This window comes from Danio rerio, chromosome 7 (genome assembly GCF_052040795.2).
Source record: "Danio rerio strain M-AB ecotype USA chromosome 7, GRCz13ab, whole genome shotgun sequence".
NCBI lineage: Eukaryota > Metazoa > Chordata > Actinopteri > Cypriniformes > Danionidae > Danio > Danio rerio.
The window spans coordinates 73,450,386-73,474,007 of record NC_141027.1 but is presented as its reverse complement, the minus strand read 5'-3'; the positions used below and the strand labels follow the sequence as shown (position 1 = coordinate 73,474,007).

The window sequence follows — 23,622 nt, the reverse complement described above, 5'->3', positions numbered from 1 at the left end:
ATCCGATTTAAAGTGGTTCTCAGATTATACAAGAAGCACTGCATTAAATTACATTTCCCCTGCCATATCTTTATAATATGAGCATTTATTTTACCCCAGTATATTCAATGGGGCTTCTGCACTAGCCTGCCGATTCTGACGGGCGCGTGCGAGTAAACAGCTTTTTGTCTCGTTTTACGCTTGAGCAACTAAATAAATGCTAAAGTTTATTTAACTGAATGTATTTTAATGACATTACAACATCGATGCTGTATAAGGAACCGTATAAAATGGAAAAAAGTTCACAATGACAGGTCACCGGAAGTGTATCAGCATGGGAACAGCACTAGCTCGGCATATACCCTATTAATCCATTAAGAAAAATAATTCTGGTAGTCAGTTTAAGCAGCGATGCTTTGTTCTCCTCTCTGTACGTTTTCAGAATGAGCCTACAGTATGTTGAGAAAAAGAAAGAGGAAGAGGCTGTATATTGTGTTCATCCAATACTACATAGAGAGGAAGGAAAGTTCATCTAATTATCAAAGAACTGCGCTGGATTATCCCCAAATGCAAAGTTTATTTCAGAATGTGATACTTCACACATTCACACGTAAACAAATCCTAAACAGACAGAACTGGCAGTACCTATAGACATTCTCCATTGACCTCCGCATTCTGTCTTATATTATGCATTGTATTTGTCAAAAAGTTTTGGAGGCTGTGTGTCAATACCACTGACGAAGGTTGAATTTATTTTTTAAAGTGCGAAAATTACAGACGGATATTTCGATTCAGTGTGCAATAACCTTTACATTTGTTGTTTTACAGATATCTATAACCGTCTTGTTACTGAAACAAAGTCTCCCACTGTAATCATTTTCTCATTCGACAAACATAAATGCAACTTAAAATCCACCATTCATGGAAGTTTTGAAAGTGAATGAATAACAACAGCATGTCTTTTTTTTGTCCCTTACTGAACTATGTTAACAGTGCGTCTTTAAAATCAATAGTCTGAATCAATCATCATTTTCTGAACTGGTTAGAGAGGAACCAGCTGAGCTCTTCTGGTTCTTTTTGACTGTGCAGTTGGACATGTTGCGCATTTAGAAATGCTTTTCTATGTAACACCGGCATAACATGTGGTTAAAACTTTTGTAACACTCTCTGTTGCCGTCCTATCAGCTCAAACCTGTTTGACCGATCTTCTCTGACATGCATCCAAAGTGTTTTTGTACTCCCAGAACTGTCACTTACAGGATGTTTTTGGTTGTTTACACCATTTTCTGTGAAACAAGGAGATTGTCGTGTAAAATACTATAAGCTAAGTATTTTCTAAGACACTCAGGTCCATTCGCACCAATGACGATAACTATAACAATAAAGATGCCGGCATAACTTGATTTTTGAGATTGTCTTTCAATCTGTTTTTTATTTTATGTGATTAAATCAATATTTATTACATTGTTATATTTATTCCAGTGATATTATTCAATAATATGCACAATTTTTAATTGATTGACATGAAAACTGCATATTTCCACTGACTTTGAGTCTGTATTTTAATCTGTTTATTTACTTATTTTTATAAATTTTTTGATTTATTTCACTAATATTGAATTATATGCACAGTATTTAATTGGTTTACATTGACAGACCTCTGAGATTGTCTTTCAATCTGTTTATTTATTTGTGTAAATAAATATTTATTCAGTTTTTATATTAATTTCAGTCATATTATTGAATAATATGCACAATTATTAGTTGATTTACTTGCAAATGACTGTTTTTTACAGACTTTTGAGTCTGTCTTTTAATCTGCTTATTAATCTATTTATATAAATAAATATATATCCAATTTTTATATTTATTCCAGTAATATTATTCAATAATATGCACAATTTTTAATTGATTGACATGAAAACTGCATATTTCCACAGAGTTTGAACCTGTATTTCAATCTATTTATTTACTTATGCGTGTAAATAAACATTTATTAAATTTGTATATTTAATTCACTAATATTGAATTATATGCACAGTATTTAATTGGTTTACATTGACAGACCTCTGAGATTGTCTTTCAATCTGTTTATTTATTTGTGTAAATAAATATTTATTGAGTTTTTAGTTTTATTTCAGTCATATTATTGAATAATATGCTCAATTATTAGTTGATTTACATGCAAATTACTGTTTTTCACAGACTTTTGAGTGTCTTTCAATCTGCTTATTAATCTATTTATATAAATAAATATATATTAAATTTTTATATTTATTCTAGTAATATTATTAAATAATATGCTCAATTATTAGTTGATTTACATGCAAAATGACTGTTTTTACAGACGTTTGAGCATGTCTTTCAATCTGTTTATTTATTTATGTGCTTAAATAAATATTTAATAGGTTTTTATATCTATTCCAGTAATATTATTCAATAATATGCACAATTTTTAGTCGATTTACATGCAAAATGCAGACTTTTGAGCCTATCTTTCAAACTGTTTATTTATTTATGCTTTTAGGTAAGTAATTATTCAAGTAATATTATTCAATAACATGCACAATTATTAATTGATTTACATAAAAAATATGATTTTCACAGGCGTTTGAGATTGTATTTCAATCTGTTTATTTACTTATGTGTCTAAATAAATATTTATTTTAGCTTTTATATTTATTCAAGTAAAGTTATTCAATAATATGCACAATTATTGGTTGATCCACATGCAAAATGCAGATATCCACAGATATTTGAGCCTGTCTTTCAATCTATTTATTTATGCGTTTACATATTTTATATTTATCCCAATAATAATATTCAAGAATATGCACAATGTTCAATTGATTTATACAAGAAATGCAGATTTCCACTGATGTTTGAGCCTGTCTTTTAATCTCTTTTTTAATTTATGTGTGTAAATAAATATCTATTCAGTTTTTATATCTATTCCAGTAATATTATTTTATAACATGCACAATTTTTAATTGATTTACATGAAAACTGAATAATTCCACAAACATTTGAGACTGTCTATCAATCGATTTATTTATGTGTATAAATATACTTATTCAATTTTTATATATTTATTCCAGTAATATTATTCCAAAATATGCACAATTATTAAGTAAATTAAGATTTTCAAATTTTTCTAATTTAAGATTTTAATGGATTTATTTATTAGAGAGCTATACATTTGTTTACTAAAGTTATTTTAATTTGAAAGTTATTAAGTTTTTTTTTTTTTCAGTTTTTGTGTCAGGATTTTGGCTTTTATAATGTCATAATATGTACTTAATATATTTATTTTTCTTTCTTTTTTCATTTTCTTTTTCTGCACAGAAATAGCAAAAAAAAAAAAAACCTTGGCTTTGCCTCAATTCAATAATAAAAATTATAATAAAAATATTGATGTATTGTTTTTATGTTTTAATGGCAGATCCAGCCCAACTTTGACTTTGTTGAGCTCAATAAGATGTGCTGGACTCTGTCTGCACCGAAGCACATCAACACCATGAATCTGCTCATGTCTGAAAAAGACGCCTTCAGGGTCTGGTGCATCTTCAACTTCCTTTCTGAAGATAAATATCCACTCACAATTGTCACAGAAGAGGTGTGTTGTAGTTTTTTTTTTATTCGATTGTCTTTGTTTAATTCATATTTCGTTATGTCCTACTAAAATCATATGCTTGTTTATTTCTTGTGACAGCTTGAGTATTTCCTGCGCAAGCTGTTGACGGCAATGGGTTGCAGTTGGAATGAAGGCCGGTTTGAGGATTATAAAATGCATCTCAATGCAAAGAAACACCATCTGAATGCATGGGAGCTGATCGAACTTATTGACATGGGTAATTTCACTAAAGGCATCAACCCACAGACTGTCTCCATGGGCATCAATGAAGTCTTTCAGGAACTTGTAATGGATGTTATTAAGCAGGTAAGCATTCTAGATCTGCTTTTGACCTTGCATGATAGCCAGATTTAGAAAACACTGGATTTAAAGTTTGCATGAATGGAAGCTGCAGCCATTTTTTTCCCATATTGTGACGCAGTTGCTGGAGAAATGGAATATTAAATGAGAAAACAGTGGGTGTGGCTTGTTTTTTTCTACTGCGAGCTGATTGGATGTAGTAAAGTAGGCATTTCCTTCAGAAAGATCAGGCCTTGGGGAGAGTTATTACAACCTAACAGACACCTCCTGCTCACCATTTCTGTTTGTTGGCATAACTTACAGTTAGAGGGGTGTGGTTAAGTATGATAGCCACGCCCAATACCTCAGACAGACTTAATCTGAGAATTGAACTAAAAACAAACAGGAAGTGCATTTTCAGATTTCAATTAAATATATCAAGGGAAAAACTATTTCATATGTACTTTAAGCCTGATGAAATAATAACTCACTTTTTTTATTTGTAAAGGGCTATATGATGAAAAAAGGCCATAAGAGGAAGAACTGGACAGAGCGGTGGTTCGAGCTCCATCTAAACTACATGTCGTATTATGTGAGCGAAGACCTTGTAGAGCAGAAGGGGTGTATTCCGCTTGATCGCAACTGCTGCGTTGAGGTAAACGTCTAAACATTTGTTGTAGTTTTCATTCAATCATACTAGAGCTGCACAATATTAGACAAATCAGCAATAAAGTCAAAAGGAATAAGGAATATTGATGCAACTGACTATTTAAACAACTGCAATAATTAATGGTCTATATATGTAACTCCAGCCATTTTAGGTATTTTCATAAGAATAAAGTCGATTTAAAAACCGATGCTAACTGACATAGCGTGTTACAGTAGAATATAGCTATAAAATAATCAGATACAGTCACAAAATCGGAATTGACCATCAAGATCTGCATTGTAAATGCAGCCAATTACTCTTCTCGAACTTTTGGGCACACAAGAAAAATCATTAATTCATCACTTTGGATGTATTTAATTTCCCATGCTTTTGTGACTGATTTTGACGTGCTAGTCTTGAGTATGTTTAACTGAATACAAGCCGTATTACACTGTCTTAACAACACATGACGCGACAAGATTCCAGCGACAAGCCATTTGTCTGTCTGCACCAAATGCGACATGACAGAACCATTTAAATACCAGCCACTGCACTCCCACTGAAATGGTTTTAATCGAATTAACACATATTAAACCTCTTTGACATCATTAATAGGCTTAAGAGGGACTGATGTTGTTGGAGTCACAGCTCTGACTTTTCATTGTCAAACCATCTGCTATTTATTTTATTTTCAAGATCTGACGTAAATTTTGTGCTGCTGCTTTGAGTAGAATGACAGTAAACGTCACGTAAGATGGTATTTAAACTCACATTGGTAGCATTTAACACTGGATAAAGCCCATAATCAGTACCTGAGGGAGAGAGAGGGGTCTGGATGCAGACCTGAGGCCTCATGTACGAAGACTTGCGTGGAAATCATACTAAAACATTGCGTACGCACAAAGCTGTAAATGTGCGTACGCAGAAAAAAATTCAGATGTATGAAACACTGCGTACGCCGAATCTCACGCATATTCTTTTGTACATCCGAATGAACGTGAAACTGAGCGCAACATGCACGAGCACAAAACCCCTCCCTGCCTCCTCCCCCGTATGAATATGCTAATGACTATGCTAATGGAAAAACCCAACGAAAATGGCAAAAGCAAGCAAAAAGAGAAACTTTGAACAGAATGTGAATTGGAGGTGCTGCTTTCGGAGGTAGACCGGAGACAAGCGGTGTTATTTGCAAGTTTGTTCTCTGGAATTAACAACAAAAGAAAAAAAATAGAGTGGGAGAGTTTAGCTGATGCGGTTAACACAGTTGGGTCTGAACATCGCAACTGAGTGAATTAGAAAAGAAGTAGTGTGATTTATAGGTGTAAAATGTTGCAATACCTTAAACAATCTCAGTGGCGCAGCTCGTAAAACGCATGTTATCATGGTTTGATATGTTCGAGCATGAACTCGGTTTGAATCCAGCGTCTGATGAACTCATTCTTCTCCCTCCCCCCCGCTACATATCAGATTTTGCCAACTATTTATCATGAGAAAGACAAGTAGGAATCACTAATAGGTCTGTGCATCATATTTTATTTGCACATTTATTGAATGGAAATGTTTCTGATTCACGCTTGCAAATTCATCTTCAGATAGTGTCTTTATAGCAATGTGCGTGCGGTAGATAGCTCAGATTACATTGGGAAAACAGGCGACCGCTGCAAATTGTGCTTTAATGTTTGGCTGGTCAACTGTATGGTATGGAAACCTTATATACCTGCTAGATGAACCCGTCTCATACAACTGCCATTGCAAGGCTCAGACACTTTGTAGAGAGCAATTTAACACAACTGCCTCTAGGAGTCGCCAACGGAAATAAAACAGACACGCACAAAAAATGTGCGTACACCAGCCATAAAGCTGCCGTGAAGCTGCGCACATTCTCACGTTCATTTCATCGTTAGTAAATCCAAATGTGAGCGATTCTGAGCATGAAACCTGGCGTACGCAAAGTTTTTGTGCGTACGCAGCGTTGATACATGAGGCCCCTGGTACAGTGCAATCTGGGCTGCATCCAAGGCTTTTTAATGGGCTCACCTAACCCCACCCCTAACCCTACCCATCACAGTGACGTCACTCGCTCCATTTGAGTGCATTGTGTCTGACATTGCATCGCTGAGTGATGCAATCTCAGCGTGCATCAAAAAGGCTGCATCCAGATACTATTGACCTGAGGTGATCTTTGTCACAGTAGTAAATGCTGTTGTTCTGCTGCGACGTTGCTGAAATAGAAAGCCTTTCTAAAATATATCCCCGTCACGAACGGTTTGGAAAAAACCTCCTGTTAACATGGAAGAGATACCCGTCGTGGTGCTGCAATGTGGGTTGTTAGGACAAGGTTCAATAGTCATGGTACTGAAAAACTCTATTATAAAAATATATATATTTTTAACAGTAGCTGATAAACTTTTAAATATACAGGGTTGCTAATAAGTTCCACACACTTTTAATGAACCTATTTTTAAAACAATAAAACAAAAAACAAACTACATTACCCATGATTCTGTTCAGAAATTCCCGCCAAATGTAAACACATTGAAAAATAAGGTGTATAAATGATGGCCAAATTGTGATTTTCATCTCTATAAATATCTAAACTGCTCTATCTTTGCAGTCCATGCCAGACAAAGACGGAAAGAAAAACCTCTTCATTATAAGATGTGTTGAAAAAAGTTTTGAGATCAGTGCATCGGATAAAAAGGCAAAACAGGAGTGGATTCAAGGTATCACATATACACTATTTTTACACTTGCAATGGTAAAATACATGTACAGTGCTCAGCGTATACAAGTACACTTCTCAAAAACCTCTCATTTAAAATAATATTTTCTATAGGAAGCGTTATAATATTATATCTGTGCATATACAGTTGAAGTCAGAATTATTAGCCCCCCTGAATTATCATCCCCCCCTGTTTATTTTTTCCCCAATTTGTTTAATGGAGAGAAGATTTTTTCGACACATTTCTAAACATATCAGTTTTGTTTTGTAGACTATCAAACAAAAATATTGGCTAAAGGGGCTATAATTTTGACCTTAAAATAGGTTTTTAAAAAATTTAAATCTGCTTTTATTCTAGTCAAAATAAAACAAATAAGACTTTCTACAGAAGATATCTGAAAAATATTATCAGACATACTGTAAAAAATTTCCTTGCTCTGCTAAACATAATTTGAGAAATATTAAAAAAATATATATAAAAATGGGGCATATAATTCTGACTTCAACTGTACATTAGATTAGTCAGTACTGAAGGCAAATCTGGAGCTTATTTAACAAAATATCTTATGATAACAGTCCAAAATAAGTACACAAACTTATATGTTGGGGGAAAATATTAAATTAAAAATTTAAAAAGAGAAATATTCAAGAAAAACAAAAAATTTGTAACATTTTATTGAAATTTTGTAGTTTATAATATTATTTCCCAATATTTCGCATGAATTTAAATGCATTATCTTCTTATTTCTAAAGATGTTCAGTGACTAGAAGATTTTTTAATAAGTTAAAGAATATAATAGTGATATAATATTATTAAAAATACATAATTAAAATAATTATGTAAAAAATATAATTATTTTTTAAAATAATAAATATAAATAAATCTGTTTTGTTCAAATGCACACATTTGAACATTCATTCATTTATTCATTTTGTTTTTGGCTTAGTCCCTTTATTAATCCGGGGTCACCACAGTGGAATGAACCGCCAACTCATCCTGCACTTTTCACGCAGCAGATGCCCTTCCAGCCGCAACCCCATCGCTAGGAAAAATTCACACACACTTATACACTGCGAACAATTTAGCTTACCCAATTCACCTGTACCGCATGTCTTTGGACTGTGGGGGAATCCGGAGCACCCGGAGGAAGCCCACGCGAACACAGGGAGAACTCATGGAACATGGAAACTCCACACAGAAACGCCAGCTGACCCAACCGAGGCTCGAACCAGCGACCTTCTTGCTGTAAGGCGACAGCACTACCTACTGTGCCACTGCGTCACCCCATATTTGAACATATAAAACATATACTGGATGGGTTGGTGGTTCATTCCACTGTGGCAATCCCTGACAAATCAGGGACTAAGCTGAATGAAAATAAATAAATGAATGAAAATGGGCTGTACTCATTTATGTTGAGCACTGTATATCCACAACTCTCTACACCCGTTCTCCTCCTCCTGAGTGTTTTTGCTTGTGTGTGTGTGTGTGTGTGTGTGTGTGTGTGTGTGTGTGTGTGTGTCAGCCATCCAAGACTGCATTGTCCGCATAAGGCAGGGCCTTTCCTCCGCACACCGAGAATCCAGACAGAAGCGCAGAGAGCTGAGAAACAGGATAAAAGCTGAGCAGGAGATCTTGGAGAACAGAATGAAACAGCTACAGTTGGCCAACGAGAGCAAGCAGGCCCAGCTGGAGGCCCTGAGTAAGGTAACGTGTCCTTCTGAGAGTCCCCGGAAAGATACAAAACAAAAGTCACCTGCAAATATGTTTAGTTTGAATTAAAATCATGGGCGGTGCAGTGGCTCAGTAGTTAGCACAGTCACCTCACAGCAAGAATGTTGCTGGTTTGAGTCCCGGCTAGGCCAGTTGGCATTTCTGTGTGGAGTTTGCATGTTCTCCCCGTGTTGGCGTGGGTTTACTCCAGGTGCTCCGGTTTTTCTCACAGTCTAAAGACATGCGCTATAGGTGAATTGGATGAACTAAATTGGCCGTAGTGTATGAGTGTGTGTGTGAATGTGAGTGTGCATGAGTGATTCCCAGTTCTGTGTTGTGGCCAGAGGGGCACATTCAAAACATTTGTGGAAACCTCCCAAATGGAAAAAATAAAGTCAACACTAGTGTTTTTAAATTATACCATAGTAAAGTGTATTTTACTCTATTTAAAATAGTATTTACAACACTTTTGAATTAATCCTGCAGCAGATTGTAGTTTTAACATTACTGAACTGATAAACTGTGTTAAATACTGTAGCGTATTTTAGTTTTTACAACTGTAAACTTTGGTGTATTGTAGTGTAACATAGCCTAAATAAGTATTGGGTCATTTGTTTATTTTACTATAGATTATGTACTATAGTAATTTATTATTTAAACTATAGTATTTACTACAAGTTATAACACACTACGGCCAATTAAGTTTTTTTCAATTCACCTGTACGACTGTGGGGGAAACCGGAGCATCCAGAGGAAACCCACACAAAGAACATGCAAACTCTACACAGAAATGATAACTGGCCCAGCCGGGACTCAAACCAACAAACTTCTTGCTGTGAGGCGACAGCGCTAACCACTAAGAGTGAGCGAGTGAACTTTCAATTTAATTAAAACAAATGAGAAAATAGAATAGAAAGTCTTAGAGGGCCAGAGCCCTTTTTAAACGCAGAAGAAAATAGAGTAGCATGTGTTGATGAAAAAGATGAATATTTAGCCATTTCCTGAGAATGACTGTAGAGACTCTGACGATAGATGCAATCAAAATGAACAAACTAAATTTAAAAGGGATAAACTATAATGGATAGACTTATTCAAAGCCATTTCATTAGTACTGTATCTCTGTTGAAGATGTCAGTAGTTTTTTTTTAAATATAGTAGGCTGAAAGAAGAACTAGAAGTTCAGATTTAAAGGGATAGTTCACCTAAAAATGAAAATCTGTCATCTTTTACTCACCCTCCTCTTGTTCTAAATTTAATTAAGTTTTTTTCTTCTGATGAACAGAAAAGAAAGATGAAAACCATTGGTATTTATTTACTTCCATAGTATTTGTTTATTCTGTTGGGGGCTAATAATATTGAAATGTTTTTTTTTTTTTTTTAACTGTTTTTATTCTAGTCGAACTAAAACAAATAAGACATTCTTCAGAAGAAAAAATATTATTGGAAATACTATGAAAAATTCCTTGCTCGGTTAAACATCATTTGGGGAAAAAAAAATTACAGGTGGGCTAATAATTTTGACATAAGTGTGTAAATGGTAAGTAAACATTAATTGTTGGGTGAACTATCCCTTTAAGAACCAATAGCAAACATGCCACCTTCTATTGATGTGACCTGCACCCACTTTAAACTGTATGCACTGTGTTGACAGGTCATTTTAATCCATTTATTTCTAATAAAAACATTTTCTTTTTCTTCTCTTTTTACTTTCAGTTCTCCTTTCGGCTCATTTTCATCCTCCTGCAATATATCTGTTTATAACACACTTTTAATAATGTTTTAAGAAAGTTTCACATCCTTGTCTGTTTTTTTCATGTTTGGTCTTCATGGTAAACTTCTGATTGGATCCTTTTCAACTATGAAAAGAAAGCTATAAGCTCTTAAAGGGATAGTTCACTCAAAATATGAAAATTCTGTCATCATGTATTATCTTCTGTGTAGTTTTAAAGCTTTATGAGGTTTTTTTTTCTTCTGTTAAGCACAAATGAAGGTTTTTTGAAGAATGTTGATCGCTGGGACTTCCATAATAGGAAAACAAATACTTTGGAGGTCATTGGGTACCAGCAACCTGCATTTTACAAAATATCTTCTGTTGGATTCAATAGAAGATAGAAACTAAAATAGGGTTTTAACAAGTGAAAGGGGAGTAAATGATGACAGAAGAATCATTTTTGGGTGATCCAATCTCTACTTCCCTTTTGTCAAAATAGGAAAAAAGCTAAAAAAAAATGCATTTATAAAAAAAAAAGTATTACTTATGAAGATATTGTAATTCACCTGCACAAGAGAACGCCAATGCAATGAAGCAGGACTTCCTGTACAGGCTGTTTTTGAAGTTACTAGTTTCTGTTTGATATGTCCATTCTCAAGGGATTATTCTTTTAACATTAATGCCAGTAAAGCAGGAAATAAACATGAGAATACATTTCTTTTTTATCTCCCATCAACTTTTTAAAGCCAGCATACTTGGAAGCCTTTTCACAGATTGTTTAATGATTGTACAATACTTTAATGCATTAAGCCATTACAGCTTTTTAGTCACATTTTAAATACTTTAACAAGCTTTATATTTTTGCTTAGAAATCCACTGAATGCCTCTTAGACATTAACTGTAAACTAGGGCTGGGCCATTTGGCAAAGATCTTGCTAATTATTTTCCATGTTGAACAAAACGATTGAAGTCAGAATTATTAGCCCCCCTGAATTATTAGCGCCCCTGTTTATTTTTTTCCACAATTTTGTTTAATGGAGGGAAGATTGTTTCAGCACATTTCTAGGCATAATAGTTTTAAAAACATATTTCTAATAACTGATTTATTTAATCTTTGCCATGATGACAGTAAAAAATGTTTTACTTGATATTTTTTAAGACACTTCTATACAGCTTGAAGTGACATTTAAAGACTTAACTTGGTTAATAAGGCGAACTAGGCAGGTTAGGGTAATTAGGCAAGTTATTCTATAAAGATGGTTTGTTCTGTAGATTATCGAACAAATATATAGCTTAATGGGGCTATTAATTTTGTCCCAAAAAGGGTTTTTTAAAAATTAAAAACTGCTTTTATTCTAGCCGAAGTAAAACAAATCAGACTTTCTCCAGAAGAAAACATATTATCAGACATACTGTGAAAATTTCCTTGCTCTGTTAAACATCATTTGGTAAATATTTAAAAAAGAATAAAAAAAAAATTGAAGGGGGCTAATAATTCTGACTTCAACTGTATATTTCAATATAAGCTGTTAATGCTTCCAGATTTAAATGAGTACCCCAACAATGACTGAAGCCACACAAATTCAGTACATCTCTAATATCAACACACTTTTAGATTCCCATTGTTGTACATTTCTGCTGCGTGATTGGCTCTTAGATCAATATAGGGTAAAAAAAAAAGTCCAGAGCTTGTCATTGTTGTTGACATTAATGATTCAATATAATATCGTTTATCGGCCAAGCCCTACTGTAAGTGTATTATTGTAAATATTTGTTTTATTGTGGGATGAATAGAAAGGATTTTGCTGAAATTATTTGCATGGCACATCTGTCATTGACTTAGGCAAGTTAGGGTAGTTAGGCAAGTCATAACACATTGCTATGTGTAAACTAATGGAGTATATATCTTTTAATTTCACAATGAACTTATTACATTTAAAAACAATCCCATTGATAACAGAATGGACTTATACTAGTCAGGCTGCACTGGTTTTTGCTTAGATTTGTCATGTGACAATATTTCATTTCAGTTTGCTTTTTTGTAGCTCAGCAATAAAACAAACAAAATAGGTTACATTAAATTAAAATCTACGATATCTGTTAAAGGTATTCTCTCCAACCCTTCCCATCATTCTTACTCTTCTCAGATGGGATGGTGGGCCAAGTTAAAGGAAACCATGGGCCAACTTTGGCCCGCGGGCCCTAGTTTAGGCATGTCTGCTTAAGGGGGTTAATAATATTGACCATAAACTGCTTTTAAAAAATTTAAAACTGATTTTATTGTAGCAGAATAAAACAAATAAGACTTTCTCCAGAAGAAAAAATAAATATTATAGGAAATACTGTTAAAAATTCCTTGCTTTGTTAATCATTGCTTGGAAAAAAAAAATAATTAATGGGAGGGCTATTAATTGTGACTTCAACTGCATGTCTAGGATTAATATTTTTGTACCTGCGCTAAAATTTAATTTGGCTCACAAACACCCTGATTAGTTACTCTTTTGTTTTTGTCTGGATGTGGCAGGACCTGAATAAAGCCACAGCTAGGGGTGATCTGGAGGAACAGAGAAGACTTCAGGCCCAAAAAGAACTGCTGGAGCAATACAAACGAGACCTGGAGCAAGAGAAAATGGTAATTTTTCTTCTCATGGAGAATGATTTTTTTTTTTGCTGTAGTGTTGTTTGCTTGTAAACATGGCAGGAAACCCTAACATAGATGTATTATAAATAAAATGTCATTAGCTGTGCCTCCATCACCCTGTGTTAATGCACGTTCTGAACTATCACAAGTGATGGAAAATTCTGAATAGAAATACAAAATTTTACACAGTTTTTGGTTTCGGACTTTTCGGACCATTAATGCTAATAATGATTATTTTGTACACTTGATTTATGAACATTAGTTGATGTAATTATGAATGTTATCTTTAAACTAAATTAGTTAGGTGAGGGAAATATGAAGTTAAACAACAGTATAAATTGCACTAAATTGCCATAAATATTAATTTACTGTCGTCAATTTTAATTCTTGTTTACTGTAATTACTTGTATTATATCAGCCAGGGGTGCTTTTCCTAAACAACGACTTAACTTGCAGCTGAACTATCATAGTACGATGCATCTTTTGGGAAAAGGATGATGTAGTGACGAGTGTCTCCCAAAACACATAGTCTCTCTGTCGCAGATCTATCGTTTGAACCACGTTAGTTATAGCGTGAAACGCCCATAATGATGCTCTAAACGGGGTGGAGTAACAACTTCTTTAGACAAGAACCCATAATTACTTTGTGCAAATTAGATTGTTTTACACGCACACGCATTTAAAATAAAAATCCAATTTTAGATTTGGTAAAAACATGCACTCGCTTTCCATATGAACTAAAATATATGTTAATGGCTCATATAGGATGTTTCCTTTACAAATATTATTGAGAAGATTACATATCCTATTCTAAAACATAAAATCACTTACAAAAGCTAACACGTATTCTAATATCATATATAAAACATAAAAATATTTAATAAGTAATGAAATTTAATATTTATTTTTATTAGGAAATAAAAAAAATATTAATAAATTACTTTATTAATAATATGAAGAATATTAATGATGACGATTATTATTATTATTATTGAGTAGGATATTGTTTATTTAATTTTTTTTGAAAAGTCTACTTTTACAAATTGAACACATGTAAGCCACTGCAGAAATGTGCTAACCGACAGGCCCATGTCATATAAAGTACAGATACTTTATAAATAACCTACTATAAAATGTAAACAAATAATGTATGCTATGTTTTTTGTTTTCACAAGTTTTGGAGACGTAACATGAATTCCGCTTTTAAATAATAGGTCACCTAAAGCTTTCGTCATGAGGCTGTCTCCAAAATGACGTCAATGTTTTCAAAGTGCTCTGCAAAGGGAGCACAATTGTAAACATGAAGATCGCTAAAACTGAACTGTAAAAAAAGTTTGAAAGGAAATTACAGCTAAGAGAGATGACCTTAATGCTTTTTTATTTTGAATCATTCCAAGTTTGAATGTTATAATATTATTAATGAATATGGCATAGGGGGGATAAGTGGGAATATATATATATATATATATATAAGCCAGGAACTATGTTTCTAACTACAGCTCCAGAGGTGTAGTTGCAAGTGCACAAGTTTGTGACGCAGTTTGCAAATTTTCGTTGGAACGACGGATTTGGGAAACGGAAAATCAACAAACTATGTTTGTACTGACGAAACTTGCGACCTTAGTTGGCTAACGATGGTTTTGGGAAATGCACCCCTGATAGATTTCTCAATATCTGCTCTAACAAATGCTTCTGCCTGCTCGCTGGAATAACCAATAAATCATTGTTCCATATTTTTTCTATATTGTCAAAAATATTGTTTTAGCCAATGATCACCAGAAGGGGGAAATGCCAGAGTAAAATGAGAAAATATGATACGCCGGTGTTTTGGAATATGGAAAAACTGTGTTTATGCTGTTTTCATCTGTTGTTATATTATTTGTTTTTATTTTGTTTATACTTGTGTCTTTTATTTCTGTTTATGTAAAGCACTTTGAGTTGCCACTGTGTATGTATGTACACACATACACACACACATATATATATATATATATATATATATATATATATATATATATATATATATATATATATATATATACATATACAAATATAAATGTGCTGTATAAATAAACTTGCCTTGCCTTGACTAAAGGTGTATCAAATCGTGATTTAGCACATTGCTTAGAAGATTAATTAGGATGTTGCTGTTCTGCAGTTGCAAGATTTGTTGGTGTAAAACAAATTATTAAAAATAAAACCATTGTTTCTTAGGCTCGAATGCAAATGGAGGAGCAGGTGATTGAGAAGTCGAATGAAGTGGAGCAGTACTGGCAGCGTATGCAGGAACTGGAGGAAATGTACCTTCAGCTCAAACAGGCTCTGCAGGATGAGAAGCAGGCCAAGGAGGATGAAGAAATACTGCGCAAACTGCAGGCCAGGTAACAGTACACAAACTCAGACACACAATCGCAACAGCTGCTTCCGTTCTGAACCATTGTATGTTGTCTTGTTTGCAGACTGCTACAAGAGGAGGAAAACAAGAGACTTGAATTAGAGCAGATTCACCTGCAGCAGCAACGGGTCTTATCCCAGTCCCAGAAGGAGAAGGAGGAGCTGGCGAAGGAGCGGGAAGAGAAGGAGCGAGCCCTGCAAGCGGCACAGGAGCAGCTGGAGAGCCTGAAAAGACAGAGGGAGGGAGCGGAGGAGGAATACATGGTAGCAGATTCACTTGGTCACACACACACACACACACACATACAGGGGTCAGACAATGAAACTGAAAAGCCTGGTTTTAGACCACAATAATTCACCAGCATAGTGTAGGGCCTTCTTTTGTGACCAACACAGCATCAGTTCATCTTGGGATTGACTGCACAGTGGCCAGAAGGCCTAACGATATAGGTCGTTATGATAACATTACATGCCTTCAGTGATTTCCTGAAGATAAATACCAAAAAAATAGCACAACTAGAAGCACTACAGCAGTCGCCATCGTCTGATCTCACATGAAGCAGCTGCTCCTAGGAGATCGCGAGGACATATGATGACGTGTGCAGGTGCTGTAGTGCTGTCCTAATTCTTAGGGGTAAATTTCGAAGCCGTTCCCCTTCACCCTCGGTTGTAATGGCCAAGGGGAAGGGGTAGGGAGAGAAAAATAGAATTAGGATTGGCTTAATGCTCAGGTTTTTTCTGTCTTTTTTTCTTTTATCAGGCTGTAACAAAGAAACTGGAACGAGCAAGTAAGAAGACAAAGACCTGGAAACACAAAGTCTCTAAACATGAAGGCCTGCTTAAACTCGTTCAACCAGGTGACTGAGTGTAAACTTTCTCAAATAACTGATTCTATAGCCCAAAATCACAATTTTTTATGTTTTTATTTTTTATTATATATATATATATATATTAGGGGTGTCAAAATTTATTGTTTCTTAGGTGCACCGCGATGCAGACGCGGACAATTCGGTATCGGTTCAGTAATAATCATAACCAGTTATTATGTACTGACGTCATTTATCTCCTATGCTCTCTGTCGCGAGGGAGGTGAGCGCGAGTATTTTCAACACTCAGCCAACGCAGGGCCGGTCCGTGGCATAGGCACCATAGGCAAATTCTAAGGGCGCTGTATATCCAGGAGGGCGCCAGAAATGAGCGCGGTTCAGTTGGTTTTGTTTTCGATATTCTTGATACACATTCAGTTACAAACGGCAATAACTCAAAAACCTTTTACCCTAAAAAGATCTAAAGTGTGTTTCCTACAAAAAGACAAAGCTGGTTATGTTTCACAGCTGTCTTTCTTTTTTTTCGCTCCACACTACGAGCACTGCCCTCGCAATATGTGTTGAGCCGGGATAGCTCGCGCTGAGAGGAGCTCTCAGCAAGGGACCGTGGGAAAAGTGCTTATTTTTTTTATTTTTTTATTTTTTTCGTTTTTCTGCTCCGCTCTTAGCGAGCTCTCCCTGTTGCGAGGGCTTAAGTGTGTGTGTGTGCGTGCGTGCGTGTGTGTGTGTTTGTTTCTTTGGTGCTGTCTATGTTTGTGTTTGAATGAGAGACAGTGTGGTGCTGTGTCTCTGTGTGTTTATACAGACAGCTTGTTATAGCCTCTAAAATATAACACTGTATATGGAAAGCATCGTCGATGCACCGTGATGCACCGAAATATCGAATTGAACCGAATCGAAGGCATGATAATCGTAACCGAACCGAACCGTGAGACCAGTATAGGTTCACACCTCTAATATGTATATGTATATGTATATATATATATATATATATATATATATATATATATATATATATTTATATCTTATATATTTTTTTTTCAGGCGGCAAGACACCCAGTAAAATGACCAACTGGGGACAGGCGGCGTTCACTGAATCAGAGCTGAATGAACTGGAGAAGATGTGGCAGGTGAACAAGAATAGATCAGAAGAAGAGTAACACCCCATCCAACCAATCCCTACATTTGTGTTTATTTATTGTATATTTACAAGGCAGTCCTCATACTGGTCACATCTGCTGTCATTGTCATTGCTGTCATATAATCATACTTAAAGGCATAGTTCGCCAAAAACGCTTCTTATTTCCTCATCTTAAGTGCTTACAAACCTTTATAAGTTTCTTTATACTGTTGAACACAAAAAGCAATTTTGCAGAAAGTTGAAAACCATTGACTATGTATGGATTAATACTAAGGAAGTCAATAGTTTTCACTTCAAAATATAATCTTCAAGAGTGACACGGTGACTCAGTGCTTAGCACTGTCGCCTCACAGCAAGAAGGTACCTGGTTCAAGTCCCGGCTGGGATACATGGCATTACTGTGTGGGGTTTGCATGTTCTCCCACTATTGGTGTGGGTTTTCTCAGGGTGCTCCTATTTACCCAACAGTCAAAAGATATACCCTATAGGGTAATTAAGTTAAAAGCATCTGCTGTGTAAAACATATGCTGAATAAGTTGGCGGTTCATTCCGCTGTGGCGACCCCTGATTAATAAAGGGACTAAGCCGAAAGAGAATGAATGACTATATTCTTCTAAAAATATTCTTTTGTGTTCAAATGAAGAAACTCAAACAGGTTTGCGGGCTGTGTAAAGAGTAACATAATTTTCAGTTTTGGATGAACTGTCTCTTTAAATTGGTTATGAATGATAATGCAGTTTTAGTTTGAGTTAAAAGTGACATTCACAAATTATTAACTTACAAATATTGCTTTTTTTTTTTTTTTTTGAAAACATTTAGAAAATTCAGATTTTTAATAAGTAACAGGAGGCAGATTGGAATTATTAATGCTCCTTTTTCTAAAGCATGTGGTTTATATGTTCCTACTGTGTCCACTAGATGACTGTGTAACATCACTAGATGATCCACAGACACATGCGAAATGCTTTCATAACCACACTTTCTAAAACCTGGAGTTACTGGCAGACCAAATACATTAACTGAATGGATTTTGCATGCAGCTTCCATAATTAAATGACTAAATGTGCATTTTATATCATATTATTAAGTTCCAAAATTACTAAAGGCAGTCATGGAGCTATATGATGGCTATAGATTAAATTGAAAGCAAATTATGCACACACCAGAAAGCAGTGAACATACTTTGCTATTGTGGTGTATCCTTCTTCAAACTTAATGTACCAAAAAAAGGTAATCCTTCAAGGTAAGATGCATTAAGAATATATATTTAGCTTCAGTTTTTTTTTTTTTTTACTCTTTCAAAGTTCTGTGTGTGAGAAAATATGTAAAGAATAAATAATCATGTAGTTAATGATGGAATTATGTGATTTGTTTTGTCTTGTTGCAATATAAAGTTGTGAATTTACACTACCGGTCACTACCGGTCAGGGCTCAGTGGGATTTTTAAATGTTTTAAAATAAGCTTCTCCTGCTCACCAAGGAGATTTATTTCATCAATAATACACTACAGATTATAAAATAGTGAAATGTTATTGCACTATAAAACAACTGTTCAGAAGTAGTTTATAATAACATTATATCATTTATTCCAGTCATTTTAAAGATGAATTTTCAGCTTCATTACTCCAGTATTCAGTCACTTGATACTGCCGAAATCACTCTAAATATTAATTATTATTATTTTATTATTTATATTATTATTAATGGTAATAATAATAAAAGCAATAATGACTGGAGTAATTATTTCATTTGAATATGAAGTATATATAATAAAATACTATATACAATAAGAAAGCAGTTATTTTAAATTTCAATTTAACATTTTTTTACATTTAATAAATGCCGCCTTGATGAACAGAATAATTTTATTTACAAAAAAACATGATAAAAAAAAACAACAACTCCTGATTAATAAAGGGACGAAGCCGAAAAGAAAATGAATGAATGAATGAATATGAGTATGAACACACACAGTGGGATTTTTAAATGTTTTAAAATAAGCTTCTCCTGCTCACCAAGGAGATTTATTTAATCAAATTACACTACAGATTATAAAATAGAGAAATGTTATTGCATTATAAAACAACTGTTCAGAAGTAGTTTATAATTTACTATAATCATTTATTCCAGTGATTTAAAGATGAATTTTCAGCTTCATTACTACAGTATTCAAAGTCAGATGATCCTGCTGAAATCACTCTAAATATTAATTATTATTAATAATATTATTATTAATGGTAATAATAAAAGCAATAATGACTGGAGTAATTATTTCATTTGAATATACAATATATAGTATATACTATATACAATAAGAAAACAGTTATTTAAAATGTCAATTTAACATTTTTTTACATTTAATAAATGCCGCCTTGATGAACAGAATAATTTTATTTACAAAAAAACATGATAAAAAAAAAATATAAATATATATAAATTATATATATAACTTATTTTAAAACATTTAATAATCCCACTGAGCCCAAATTTTTGACCGGTAGTGTATATGAAAAATGTAAAGTATAAAATGTGTGAAAAATGTCTTGCTCTGTTTATCATTATTTGGGAAATATTTGAAAAAGAAGGGCTAATAATTTTGACCAACTCTATGTTGACCAATATAAAATGATTAAATTAGTCCCAAGCGACTCACAAACATCTCCGTTAACAATTCGTGCGTTGAACTTCCACTGAACTTTGTTGTTCATGAAAGGAAACTGAAACTTGCTCTATAAACGCTGACGAGTAAGAAACCGGATTCCCCCAAAACATGTCCTTGCAGCATAATAAAAGGCACACAAAAGACACTAATCCTCTCAAGTGCGTGTCAAAACAAACAGGGCTACGTTACGCTGCGTCTGTGTTTGTGCCCACGTGCGGTTCCTAACGTGTAATACCTGCAGAGACTATTGCATTATCTGACATCATCTGTGGGTTTCAACACAACAATTGACAGACGCTGGAGCCGTGACACTACAGTCATGCTGAAAAACTTGCAGCGATGCAAATGAAAGGGCAGCAGTTCATTCTTAGGCCAGAGCTGGTATGGATGACAGGCCTCGACATGAGCGTTTTTACTCGCTCCGAGGTCATCGCCATTATAAATTCTTGGACAAACACTTACCAAGTTACAAACACTCATTTTACTGAGGAGTCAGTAGTTTTGTTTTAAGGCCCAAATTTTTCACCAGTGGTGAAGCTACAGGTGGACTAAAGCCATTTATTAAAACGGTCACACTTTACAAAAAGATTTGATTCAAACAAGTAGTTTGAAACTACTTATTTAAAGTGAGCTGAAACAACACAATTCTTGAGCTTTTTTTGGGGGACAACTTAATTGTTTTAAGTTCAATCCACTTGAGTTTGTAAAAACAATGAAATTAACATAATCGATTTGTGTTGGGACAACCTGAAGGAACCCTGCCCCATTAAAAGCATTACCTGATAGATTGTTGGTAATATTTTCTGAAGATGACTGTGTCGAGGGGGCGGGGCCGAGAGCCGTGGGAACAGCGTAAGGGGATTCACCTGTATCCCGCAACGGCCTCGAATCCCACGGAAGGAGCTCTGGACTATAAGAGTAGGAACGATGGCAGTGGAAGCCGAGAGAGGACCGGCCCGAATTGTTTTACTTTTTTTTCCCGTTTGTTTTGGTTTAGTTTTTTTGGTGAAGTTTTCAAATATTTATTAATATTTGAAAACTTCAACGGTTCTCCGCCTCCTCCTTCCCGGTGGCCAGAGGGCCGTAAACTTCATTACAATGACCATGTCGCTGTTAGCTAAATAAATTCACGCCTTCGCCATTTGCAGTGCATTAAAACATTGTTTTCCAACTGCAGCCGTGCTTTATTCTTGAAATGTATAGCTTGTCCTAAGTGATTCATACACACCATATAGTATACTATGACCAGGGATACAGTCAGTCGGCGCAGTCGGCCCTCCATAGTAAAAAGTGACATTTTGTGACTGCTGGTTTGTTTACTTGCGCGAGTTCCATTGGCATTTTCCTGAATGTTAATTTTGATCGAAAAGCAGTTTAGGAAATACATTCAAAATCATCTGGCCAATGAGTGATGTGGATTTTGTCACATGACTGTATTGTGGTTCTTTTCAACTGGTTCGGACCAAAGCCAGCAGTGTGGTGTAAAAAAGACCCAAAAACAGCAGAAAAAAATGCTACAATGTATCATATGTTGCCCTTGATCCAGACCAAATGAACTGAGGGTGCTTTCACACCTACACTTTTGTTTCGGAACCTGTTTTGTTTGCCCAGTTAGCGCGGTTCGTTTGGCATATGTGAAACCACCAATCGCTCTCGGATCCACGCCAAATCAATCACTCTGAACTCTGGAGCGGATCGATTGCAGTGAGAAAGCGATCCTGATCAGAGCGCGGTTATATCACAGTGTTTTATGGATATGTAATAGGCATACGGCTGTATGAAGAGAAAATTATGAGTAGGGTAGGAAGTTTCGCGAGTCTCCGGATGCCCACAAACATGAGTGATGATCTCCCGGTAATCTCGCGTCTCCCTCCCAGTTCTCAAATAGACTACGTCGCGCACCCTTCTCACCCCTCCCCACCGCATCTCTCCTTACTCTTTAGACACGTCGCGCGCAACTTGTCAAACACCACCAAACCACCACCTCTCCTGACAGCTGAGCGGAACTAAACTAAACCCTGACACTCTGACCAGTGTGAGAACAGTTTACTCGCACGTGACTTGTTTTAGTTCTTTTGGTCCGATTAGAAACTTTGCAGTGTGAAAGCAAACCACACAAGAGAAAAGAGCAAAAATGTAACAATTTAAACTCTGTTTCGGAACAACTGAATCGATTCACAGATGTAAAGCACCCTATGTTTCTCGGGTGGCCTGGGAATACCTTGGGATCTTCCCGGAGGAGCTGGAGGAAGTGTCTAGGGAGGGGTAAGTCTGGGGTTCTCTCCGGAGACTGCTGCCCCCGCAACCCGGCCCCGGAAAAAAACGGAAGAAAATTAATAAATGAATAATTATGAAAGTAGGGCAGCACGGTGACTCAGTGGTTAGCTCTGTCACATCACAGCAAGACGGTCACTGATTCAAATCCTAGCCGGGCCAGATGGCATTTCTCTGTGGAGTTTGCATGTTCTCCCTCCTGTGTAAAACATATGCTGGAAAAGTTGTTGGTTCATTCAGCTGTGGTGACCTTTGAAAAAGAGACTAAGCCGAAGGAAAATGAATTATGAACGTAACACACACTGAGAAGGCCAAACTTGTAAAATCTGCATATAAGAGCTTTCCAAACTACCTTTACACCTCAGAGCCTTTGATCACTGTCAGTGAACTCACACAGTCTCTCTGAAGACGTGCAGCAAGATGCTGGAGCAACAGCTGAGTGTGTAACACAACAAATACCAATCATACAGATCCAAATTACAGACCACTACTTACAGCTGTGCATACACAAATCTGTGTTATTTTGCAGAAAAACATCACAGTTTTGCTGAAATACAGTTTTAAAAATCCACAATTTAAAGAAAAAAATTAGAAGCTGACTAAAGTTTTTTAATTGAATAACTACACTGTGAAGAATGCTGGCTTCCACACTACTCCATGTTGTTCCAGCTCGTATTGATTTAGTTTACTAGTAAGTTTTTGACCAGTGTTGGGTAAATTCATTCATTTATTCATTCATTTTCTTTTCGGCTTAGTCTCTTTAATAATCAGGGGTCGCCACAGCAGGATGAACCACCAACTTATCCAGCATATGTTTTACGCAGCGGATGCCCTTCCAGCTGCAACTCATCACTGGGAAACATCCATACACTCTCATTCACAGACATACACTACAGACAATTTAGCCTACCCGGCATGTACTGCATGTGTTTGGACTTGTGGGGGAAACCGGAGCACCCGGAGGAAACCCACGAGAACACGGGGAGAACATGCAAA

General features: G+C 35.3%; 1 protein-coding gene and 1 long non-coding RNA gene across 2 annotated transcripts in view; one reads left to right on the top strand and one right to left on the bottom strand.

The window, feature by feature from the left end:
* swap70a (switching B cell complex subunit SWAP70a) overlaps window positions 1-19,041 on the top strand; it is a 32,761-nt gene extending 13,720 nt beyond the window's left edge. The window contains exons 3-12 of the mRNA NM_001362396.1: window positions 3,422-3,595; window positions 3,692-3,919; window positions 4,401-4,547; window positions 7,156-7,264; window positions 8,789-8,970; window positions 13,212-13,319; window positions 15,543-15,709; window positions 15,788-15,986; window positions 16,483-16,579; window positions 17,594-19,041. Coding sequence (NP_001349325.1) covers window positions 3,422-3,595; window positions 3,692-3,919; window positions 4,401-4,547; window positions 7,156-7,264; window positions 8,789-8,970; window positions 13,212-13,319; window positions 15,543-15,709; window positions 15,788-15,986; window positions 16,483-16,579; window positions 17,594-17,709 — 1,527 coding nt within the window. The 3' untranslated portion in view covers window positions 17,710-19,041. The remainder of the gene's footprint in view (window positions 1-3,421; window positions 3,596-3,691; window positions 3,920-4,400; window positions 4,548-7,155; window positions 7,265-8,788; window positions 8,971-13,211; window positions 13,320-15,542; window positions 15,710-15,787; window positions 15,987-16,482; window positions 16,580-17,593) is intronic.
* LOC147836218 (uncharacterized) lies at window positions 17,679-23,354 on the bottom strand. Its single transcript, XR_015496496.1, has 2 exons — window positions 20,072-23,354; window positions 17,679-19,120 (listed from the first exon to the last, which is right to left on the bottom strand). It is a non-coding gene; the product is annotated as an uncharacterized LOC147836218 (long non-coding RNA).
* Window positions 23,355-23,622: the final 268 nt, after the last annotated feature.